Source organism: Lynx canadensis, chromosome F2 (genome assembly GCF_007474595.2).
Source record: "Lynx canadensis isolate LIC74 chromosome F2, mLynCan4.pri.v2, whole genome shotgun sequence".
NCBI lineage: Eukaryota > Metazoa > Chordata > Mammalia > Carnivora > Felidae > Lynx > Lynx canadensis.
The window spans coordinates 69,425,651-69,436,164 of record NC_044320.2 but is presented as its reverse complement, the minus strand read 5'-3'; the positions used below and the strand labels follow the sequence as shown (position 1 = coordinate 69,436,164).

Below are 10,514 nucleotides of genomic sequence, written 5' to 3'. Positions count from 1 at the left end.
CTATATTTTCAGCCTCACCTTTTTACTACTCTTTTTCACACCCTGTACATATCTTTTATGCTTTTGTTTAAACATTCCTCCTGCTTTTTCATGCTTCTATTACTTGGGAGCCCTTTTCTGCATATAGAAGATATTCAAGATATTGTCTTGAATTCTAAATATATTTTACTCAATCTTCAAGATCAAAGTCAAATGTTAGCCCATTAAAAAATCAAGGGGTGCCTGGGTGGCTCAGTCGGTCAAGTGTCCGACTTTGGCTCAGGTCATGATCTCACAGCTTGTGAGTTCAAGCCCCGCATCAGGCTCTGTGCTGACAGTTCAGAGCCTGGAGCCTCTTCAGATTCTGTGTCTTTCTGTCTCTCTCTGCCCCTCCCCCACTCACACTCTGTCTCTCAAAAATAAACATACATTAAAAAAATAATAATAATAAAATAAATAAATAAAAACCCAGTCAATATATAATTATGGAACCCTTAGTAGGTGGATGATTCTGAATCCATCAAGCAGCATTGGTCTCTCTATACTCTAAGAACTTTGATCCATAATTACGTGTTAAACCCTAACTACACCTACTACATTGTGAGTTTTCTAAGTGCTTTATAAATATTAATCACACTAGCTTTTTTGGCAGTCATATTACCCTGTTCGTTTCCATTCATTCTTCCATCACTGGAGCCATAGGTTGGGGTTTCCCCACTATGCTTGTACTGTTAAGTAAAAACTCCTCACCCAGCATCTGTGCAAATGGGTTTATTAAGCTCAATTTTAGGTACTTACAGTGACTTCTTCTAAACTTAATTTTGGTAGATTCAGCCAATCATTTCAATATAATGATATCATTTCGAATTCTGATTTTCTTTTTTTTTTTAATGTTTATTTATTTTCGAGAAAAAGAGAGAGAGAGAGAGAGAGCAAGCGGGAAAGGGCAGAGACAGAGGGAGACACAGAATCCGAAGGAGTCTCTAGGCTCTGAGCTGTCTGCACAGAGCCCAACACAGGGTTTGAACCCACAGATGAGATCATGACCTGAGCTGAAGTCAGATGCTTAGCCGACTGAGCTACCGAGGTGCCCCTGAATTCTGATTTTCTTAACCAAACTATTGGTTATTCTTCTCAGATTCATGTGACCTACATATATTCAAACATCTTTTTATTTGGAGACTATAAATTGTTGAATAAGACAAGTTAGAAAGTGATTATCACCAAATTATCACATTATTCTCATCAGTCAGGCTTCAAGTGCCTCCTTAGGGCCTGGGATGATGCACTATGTTAGGTACAGAACCGTTCTGAACTCCAGAGTCATCATTTTCTTAATGTCTCTACTGTAGTCTAATATATTAATTCTATGAAAAGGTATAGTATGTCTAACCTGAGGTGTTCTTTGCGAATGAGCTCTTCAAGACCACAGTTTTGTTAGCTGTTACGAGTCATGTCCTTATTTGGGATTTCCACTAAATTCATCACTTACGATTTTGAAATCTACCTTCTTCCACTTTTTGCAAATTCTCACAATGATTGCCCATTTTCCAGTGTTCTGGCTCTTCTCTCATCCTCTAAGATCCTCCAAGTTCGCCAAGAAAAATGATCTAGATGATTTTAATAAATGCAAGCTTATCTATTCAGTGTTTCAACAAGAAGTTATTAAATGTCTATAATGTGCCAGGCACTGTGCTGACCACCAGTTCACCTTGAGTGTAAACAGATATATTTCCTCCATTCAAAAGGAGGCATTCCCCTCCATTTTGATCCTCTGTGTCTTGAAAGGTTATAGTTTGGAGAGCCAGTCAAATTTTTCTTCAATTACACGGGACTTAACTAACAATGACCAGCATTTTGCCTGGTAAGTATACTTCGTTACCAGGGAAGGTAAGAAATGCTAACCGTTAGTCGTTTGCAGTTATAAAATGTCCTAAAGACTGAAGAACATTCTCAGGAACATGTTTTCTAGCAGCTCCCATGGTGCTCATGTCTTGGTGAGCAAAGGCAAATCCAATAATCGCAGGACACATGAACTTGCAGCAACCCGTGAACAAATAAATTCAAAAAAAATAAAGATAAGTAAATCCAGATTGTGCTTCGGTGCCATGCAAACATAAACAGAATGATGTGATGGAAAGTAAATAGATGTGGAACGAGGCACTACCTTTGACAGAGTGACCAGGCACCATCTCTGATTTCAGTGCAAGTGCAAAGATCATGAGACGGGAAAGAGGTGCACACAGTTAAGGAATCTCCATGGTTGGAGTACAATGAGTGTGGAAGGGAGGCATGAGGACAAGGTTGGCAAGTGGGAAGGTAAGAAGTTAGTAGCCAGATTCAGAGCCTTGTGAGTCTATCAAGTTGAGATTCTATTCAACAGGAAACCACTAGAGGCCCTAGGCCCTGACTGACCATGGGTAAATCAAATCATCTCAAATGGCACCCTCTTTGGGGAACCAAATACCAGCAATACTAGGAACAGCATACATCTTTGGAAGCTAAAATCGTTGGCAAAGAACAGGGATACTGTACCATTCCTCTTAAGCAGAAACTTAATTTAATTTCACCCCTCCCTGTCTTTGCCATTTTAATCTTTTGAGACTACACCTATGTCAACTCAGAGCAAAGTATGTGCTTGTGCAGCTCACTGTGATACATAATAATCCCGACATTAGTCAATATGTTGAAAATAAAAATTCAATCATAAAGACATTTCTGCTTCCAGATTATGTAGAAATGACTTCATTAAGTTAGCTTTCAAAAAGTATTTTCCCCCAAAAGCTGATGCCTTCTTAAATGGTTATGTTTAAGGGCTCTAACGAAGACCTGTGTGGACGGAAACATCAGAACTAATGGTGCCTGATCTGTCTTTGTCATTTTGGTGACGAGACATAAAAGGCACTGGGTATCTTCAGTTTATGCAGTCTTTTGAGAGCTCTTTGACTGAACCAGGACTCCTTAAGGGACAAAGTGTCCTGGAGAATATAAAATGACTGAAGCAATTTCCGTGATCTTGCAGGCTTTGTACAGAGCAAACACCTTCAGAGGAAACTGGGTGAGTCACTGGGGAGGAGGTGCTCTGTCCCCTCCTCTCTCTTTCCTTCTCTGACTTTCCTTCCTCCCACCTCTAATCTTTCTGCATTTCTGATACCTCTGCATTCTGATACAACCATGTTCTTTTGGCCTACACTTACATCACTCATTGATTTCATATCATTGAGTCAGTGACGTTCTCAGAGTCTGCGCTTCCTTATCTATAACAGGAGGCTGACACCTGTCCCATCTGGTTAAGTGAGAAAATACATTCAACACAGATAACACAGGCCCTGATATATGAGTAAAGTCCCCTACAAATGCTAGTCTTCCTCATGCGTTCTGCCCCTTGCCACCCTCCCTTGTCTCTTCTTCCCCTGTCCATGCCACAGGCCAACAAGTTTTTCCTATAGCCAGGGCTCGCTTCAGCTCTACTCCCTGGGGTCTAAGGGGTGGAGTCCAACGGGCATAGAGTTTAACACACCCGAAGTATATTCTAGTACGCAGAGTAAATTTCTATTTTGTTTTATTTTATTTCAAGAGGTTTCACAAAGAATTATCTGACCTCCTCCGCTAATTAAGGGCAAGATTCTACTTATTTTTTAAAATATTCATTTATTTATTTGAGAGAGAGAGAGAAAGAGAGAACATGAGTGGGAAAAGGGACAGAACGAGAGAGAGAGAGAATCCCAAGCAGGCTCCATGCTGTCAGCACAGAGCCTCGTGCAGGGCTTGAAGTCACAAACCACAAGTTGGATGCTTAACTGACTGAGCACCCAGGTACCCCGAGATTTTTATTTAAAATTGGGGAAGTTAGGGGCGCCTGAGTGGCTCAGTCGGTTAAGTGTCCGACTTCAGGTCAGATCTCGCGGTTTGTGGGTTCGAGCTCCACGTCAGGTTCTGTGCTGACGGCTCAGAGCCTGGAGCCTGCTTCGGATTCTGTGTCTCCCTCCCTCTCTGTCCTCCCCTGCTTGTGCTCTGTCCTCTGTCTCTGTCTCTCAAAAATAAACATTAAAAAAATAATTAAAATAAAATAAAATGAAATGAAATGGGGGGAAAAGCTATGTAATGAAGTGCAATTCTACCCCCCGCTCCATATGCCTCCTGGCTCAGACGCGTATGAGTACCTTCAAGTACCTGGGTGCAACAGCAACCTGCCAGCAGAGACCAATCCGAGGAGAGGACTAACATCTACTTAATGGGGGCATAAAACTTAGGTTCTCCTACTTGCTCTCGTCAAGCAGAAACTCAGGGCTCCAAGCTCCTCCCGTGTTCTGGCTTTACTGAAGCCAGAAGTGGTGTAAGGCCTTGACGTCTTTTGTTTCTAGCCGTACAAAAAGGAGAAGAAAAGAGAGAAGTGGTTTCACAGGGGGAGAGGAGAAGGGTATGAGGGGCCAGGCCTGGAAATGGTGCACGTCACTTCTGCCACATTCCTTGGGCCGGAATAGAGTCACAGGACCCCACCAAGTCATAAGGAAAGCAGAAAAATAGAATCTGACTCTGGCCCAGAAAGAAAAAAGAAGAGACCATGGTGAACATACAGCAGACTCTGCCACAACAATCTTTTGTTACAAATAGTTTGGTTTAGTATTTTTTTCTTTGCAATGGGACTTTGTAATCAGAATTTAGCAATGTTTAGGAAAATTAGAAGATTGAGAGCAAAAGAAAATTGCCCTCGAACGTTGAGCTCCCACAGAATAATATTGACTGTCCTGATGTGACTCTCCTCACACATCCTACAAAAACCATGTAGTCGACAAGGAGAGAAAGTGATGCCGCCCGTAACCTTCTCTAGGGGCACCACAGAGCCTCCCTCTCCTGCCTGCAGAGAAATCTCTCGCCCTTATCCCTTCTCCCTTTTCTACCTTCCTTGACCCCTTGGTCTCCTCAATCTTTCTGCTACCTGCTCTCTCCTCGTGTTCAGTCTCTGGCTTAGTTCTAGTTGAGCCAGATGTTGGTATCGGAAGGATGGCCATTGCTTGTTTGCAACCTTTCAGGAGCTTCCCAGGTGAAATTTGAAGCCAGTGCCCATCACAGAGGGCAGGGAGAGTCTGAAGAAGTGATAGGCCACTCCAGGTCAGTAGGCAGCAGTTTTAATTTTTTTTTTTTCCAACGTTTTTTTATTTATTTTTGGGACAGAGAGAGACAGAGCATGAACGGGGGAGGGGCAGAGAGAGAGGGAGACACAGAATCGGAAACAGGCTCCAGGCTCTGAGCCATCAGCCCAGAGCCCGACACGGGGCTCGAACTCTCGGACCGCGAGATCGTGACCTGGCTGAAGTCGGACGCTTAACCGACTGCGCCACCCAGGCGCCCCTAGTAGGCAGCAGTTTTAACAAGTGAGGGGAACTTCTATACGAGGCTTATCTGAAGCACCAGCACGAACGGATCCTTGCACCTGCCTGCCAAATCTAAGTTTGTAAAGAGACTCTAACTGGACTCAGTCATGTGTCCCATGAAGGTGTTTTCAAAACCACATCACCATCTCAAGGCCATCTCCTTGGATGGGGCAGCCTGTGGGAATGGGAAAGATAAGTGGAACCCACATTCCAAGGTCAGGGAACAGGGTGAGGAGCCTCCAAGTGCCTGGGACCGGCTCATGGGTCAGCTGGCAGTCACATCTGTTTGGCGACCTTGCTCAGTAGAAGTCAGAAAAAGACTATGTGTCCTATTCCCTGAGTTGCAATACCTAAGGCATCTGTGTTCCCTTCTGGCTCAGAGAAGTGGGAGGATGTGAGGCAGGTGGGGGCGGGGGGCAGAAAACAACTACCCCCCTCCCCGAGAGTTCCTGCTCTGTGCAAGCGAGTTGAGAGTTAGGAAGCAAAGCATTCCTCTACTGGATCACAAACTAAAGACTGGTAAGCCATGTCTCATAAACCATATTATCCCGCTTCAGGCCACCAGGTTTATTTCCTTACATTAAACCTAGGCCTCTTGTAAACTCTGATTAAGTGCATACACTCCTTGTGTGCATGTGTGGGGTGGGGGGTGCAGGGGTATAAATTGGAACACTATTAATGTAAATTTGACAATATGTATTTACACTCGAGGTGCACCTATTCTTTGACCCAGCAGTTCTAGAAAGTTGTCCTACATCTTCACATACGTGCAAAGGAAGTTATTGATTGTTTTACTGAAGCACTTTGGAGTGAAAAAAAAAAGGATAGAAATGGCCCAAATCCTATCGGCAGAGAGAGGCTAAATACGTTATGGGACAGCCATACAACGGTCATCGTGGAGCCAACGGAAAAGACGGGGACTCACGCACTGGAGACTTTCCGAGACGGAGCAAAGGAGAGGGTCGCTTGTGCCAGTATGTGCAGGGTGGCACCACGTCTGAAAAGGGGAAAATGGAGAATCATATCAGTCTTTGTCTAAGTGTAGAATGCCCTCTGAACGGTTATTAAAGAAATCGGTTTACCCTGGGGCAGCTGGGTGGCTCAGTTGGTTTGAGCGGCTGACTGCGGCTCGTGTCATGACACTCTGGTTGTGGTGAGTTCGAGCCCCACATGAACTCACGGCTGTCGGCACAGAGCCCGCTTCAGATCCTCTGTTCCCCTCTTCTCTGCCCCTCCCCCACTTGCACGTCTCTCACATTCAAAAACGCAAAAATGTTTTTTTAATGTTAAAAATTTAAAAAAATGAATCAGTTACCCTAGTTATCTCAGGGAACGAGGGCTGGGGGGCTGGGTACACTTTTTAGACGTTTTAGACTTTCCTTTTATCATGCGTTCAGGAAAATTCAAGTTGAAGGTAAGTAAACAAAAGTTTCCGATCTTACGTCCACAGTGCCACAATCTGTGGAGACAAGGGTTACGGCTCCTCACCTGACCTAGAGCACTCAAGGGCAGGAGCATGTCCTTGGAGCCAGTGTGACTGAGGCATCACCTGGGAGAAGATGAGGGGCTGCGGGGTTTACGTTTCCACCATCCCCACGGGCAGAGTCCCTTTCAGGGGCCGACTTAGGAGAATCCAGGTTTTCTTTTTACAAAATAAGGTGGCGTTGTCTTTCATGGACAATCAGACTCTGTTTTCACAGTTTCTTCAGCTCGGCTGCAGCTCAAGAAAGTAAACAGCAAAAACAGGTGAACCATAAAATTAGGCCTACATCATTGGGGTGATAACAAAGGCTATTAAATCTATCATTTGGGATCTAAATGTTGGAGTTGGACTTTAATGATACCGTAAAACTCTACCGAAAGTAGATTAACCCAGAATAATAATACAGAAAACGGCCTGATGGAAAAGTTTGAAAAATTATTCAAGCTTTCCAACTGATATGGACGTTAGCACATCCCCATCCTTAATGACGTAAAGAGAAACAGCATTACCGATGCTTCAGGCATCAGGGCTCAGCGGATCTGGAGGAAAAAGCAGGTGGCTTACGCAGATCTGAGAGCGTTTTGATATTAAACAAACAAGCCACAATTAGGTGGGCTTGGCAAAGGCGTGTCCTGTTTATGCTTAATCGTGAGAAGTAGGCGTTGCGGATGTCTGTCCTCTACACTCTTCGAGAGATCACTCAAGTGGTGCAGGCTGCGGGACGGGAGTCAGGGGATGAGACCCAACTGAGAAGCCAAGATAGCACAGGAGCGGGAGCCCACAGAGGGGCGCAGACAAGGCCAGAACGGACGATGCTCAGCCCACGCCTGGGCGGGGTGGGGGGGAAGACACGCCTTTGTACCTCCCGCCCTTGGCGGTGCTGGCTGGGGAAGGGGGTCCTTGCTGGGAAAAACCTAAACCAAAACCAAAACCAAAACCAAACAAGGAAAGCTGCTCATCTACCTTAGAAATGTCACGGGATGGGGCGCCTGGGTGGCGCAGTCGGTTAAGCGTCCGACTTCAGCCAGGTCACGATCTCGCGGTCCGTGAGTTCGAGCCCCGCGTCGGGCTCTGGGCTGATGGCTCGGAGCCTGGAGCCTGTTTCCGATTCTGTGTCTCCCTCTCTCTCTGGCCCTCCCCCGTTCATGCTCTGTCTCTCTCTGTCCCAAAAATAAAGAAACGTTGAAAAAAAAATTAAAAAAAAAGAAATGTCACGGGACACGTTGAAGAAAGGAGCCTGGGGACAAGGCAGAGAGAAGGAGGGAGAAGAGCCTGGAGAGGCCGAAAGGCAAGAAGGTAGGTGACTCCTTCCTTTCAGAATGGGCGATGTCGCGAGTGTGGTAGGAAATCTTGGTGAACTTGTGACAAGGCAATCGCCCCCTCCTCCACCGCCCCATGAGAAAGGAAGAGGAAAACTTCAGCTAAAGACCTGTATTACTTTGCAGTGGTTTTTAGAGTCAGATTTACAGGTTTTTGCCTGTGAGTGGCACCGTGCTGACGAGTATTTTTGACTTGGAAGCAAGAAAACTTCACATTTGGGGGATTGAATTCTCGCACATCGTGGATGCGAGACACAGGGAGGAGGCAGGGAGTGAGGAAGGGCAGGGCCCGTGGAAAAGGTGGGGGCCAGATCCCTGAGACCCAGGACGCCAGTGCAGAAGACTGGCTCTTACTCTGAGTGAGTTAGGAAGAAGCTGGAGAGTCCTGAGCAGAGAGTAATAATAGAAGGGGACCCGTGTTTCTAAAGAATCACCATGGCAGTGTAAGGCAACAGGTGGCTGGACTTCACGGTCACCAGTCAGATGAGTTAGTTGGTAGACGTCTTCATGGCGGAAGGATCAAGTCGTCACCGGTGGACCAATCTTCCACTGTACAAAGGGGAAAACCAGACATTAAGTCCTTCCTGGAGTGATGCAGCACCCAGTAATCATCAAGTATTAAAACATAGAATTTCTGTCCAAAAACTGAATTTTCCTCCAATCAAGTGTTCAGAGCTAATGTCTACTTTGCAGGAAATGTAGGTGGCGAAAAGACAAAATCAGAAAGGGGGCAGTCTGTGGGACAGGTGACCCAGGTTGTCCAAAAACGGTGACGGAATTTTTTAAATTAAAAGGATGGGGGACTGGTTCAGGAAGGTTTTCTGCCTCCAGCCCTGGTTCGCACTCCGCGTTGACAGCGCCTTCTGGAATCCACCTCCCCTGAGCTGCCCTCCCCTCCCCACACTTTCTTTATCCCTTGCCCCGGATTCCTATTCTGCTCAATGCATTTTCTATTTCTAGTTATTTTCCTTCCGTGTCATGCTGTGAATTTATAGAAGAGATTATTCGCTAGACATTTCTGAGGATCTCAATTCTCATTTTCCACCACTCCTGCTCTACAACCGTCTACTGCTGGTAGGGGTTTAGACAATAGGTCTGAATTCTAAATATGTCTGAATGTGTCTAAATTTTATTGAATGTGTTTGTCCTCTGAGGGGAGATTTGTGGGGATTTTCCGTCCTCTAGTTTTCTCAAAAGTGGTTTCCATGGGTAATTTTTCCATTCACTATGCTGATTGATCTACGATTAGTCACCTTGATCTGCCATCACAAAATACCATAGACTGGGTTGTTTAAACAACAGAACAGAAATCTATTTTCTCACAGCGTTGGAGTCCAGAATCTGAGATCAGGGTGTCAGGATGCTTAGATTCTGGTGAGAGCTCTCTTCCTGGCTTGCAGACACTGCTTCTTGCTGTGTGCTCACAGGGCAGAGAGAAAGAAAAAGCTCTCTGATAGCTCTTCTTTTTTTAAAAAAAAATTTAATGTTTATTTTTAACAGAGAGAGAGAGGAGAGAGAGAGAGACAGAGCATGAGTCGGGAAGGGTCAGAGAGAGAGGGAGACACAGAATCTGAAAGCAGCTCCAGGCTCCGAGCTGTCAGCACAGAGCCCGACGCGGGCTCGAACTCATGGACTGCGAGATCATGGCCTGAGCTGAGGTCGGAAGCTCCATCGACTGAACCACCCAGGTGCCCCTCTGATATCTCTTCTATAAAGGTATCAGTTCCATCATGAAGGCCCTACTCTCATGACCTCATCTAAATCTAATTATTTCCCAAAGCTTCCTTTCCAAATGCCACTACATGGGAGGGTGAGGGGTTCAACAGATGAATTTTGAGTGGCCACAATTCAGTCCTAGCTGTCTATTTGATTTTCAGGGAGAAAGGTGTTTAAAAAACGACCCTGGTATCATGATCCCAGCCCCTGAAATATGATAGAATTTTCTGCCGTGCTGTGTGTGGGATACAAGAGAAAAAGAAAATCAAGGATGAATCTACAGTGTTGAGCTTAAGCAACACGAAGGATGGAGTTTCCGTTTACTGAGGTGGAAGGGAAACCAGGATTTCAGTTCTATGTGTTAAGTTTAGGACGCTTATGAGGCATCCAAGTACCGATGTAAAATAAGCAGGCAGACCAGAGCCTGGAGTTCAGGAAAGATCCAGGCCAGGATATAAATTTTAAAGTAGCCATGCTCTGTTTGGAGCCATGAGATGAGAGAATACCAAGTAGGTCAACGCAGAGAGAGAGAGAAGAAGTCCGAGGACTGGACTCGGGGCAATCCAGTGCGTAAGAGTCAGAGGGGTGAGGATAAATCCACTCAGATGAAGAAGCAGTTGCTAATGAGGTCAGAAGGGAATC

At 45.3% G+C, this 10,514-nt stretch overlaps 1 protein-coding gene and 1 long non-coding RNA gene across 4 annotated transcripts in view; both read right to left on the bottom strand.

The window, feature by feature from the left end:
• Nucleotides 1–1,005: 1,005 nt before the first annotated feature.
• TTPA (alpha tocopherol transfer protein) overlaps nt 1,006–10,514 on the bottom strand; it is a 21,583-nt gene continuing 12,074 nt past the window's right edge. The window contains exon 3 of the mRNA XM_030304015.1: nt 1,006–1,965. Within this exon, the coding sequence (XP_030159875.1) occupies nt 1,913–1,965 (53 nt within the window). The 3' untranslated portion in view covers nt 1,006–1,912. The remainder of the gene's footprint in view (nt 1,966–10,514) is intronic.
• Nucleotides 5,590–9,598, bottom strand: LOC115506146. 3 transcript variants are annotated; one of them, XR_003966254.1, is made up of 3 exons: nt 8,511–9,598; nt 6,843–7,074; nt 5,590–6,351 (listed from the first exon to the last, which is right to left on the bottom strand). It is a non-coding gene; the product is annotated as an uncharacterized LOC115506146 (long non-coding RNA). The 3 variants fall into 3 exon arrangements; XR_003966255.1 differs by having other exon boundaries at nt 6,843–7,068; XR_003966253.1 differs by lacking the exon at nt 8,511–9,598 and having other exon boundaries at nt 6,843–7,365.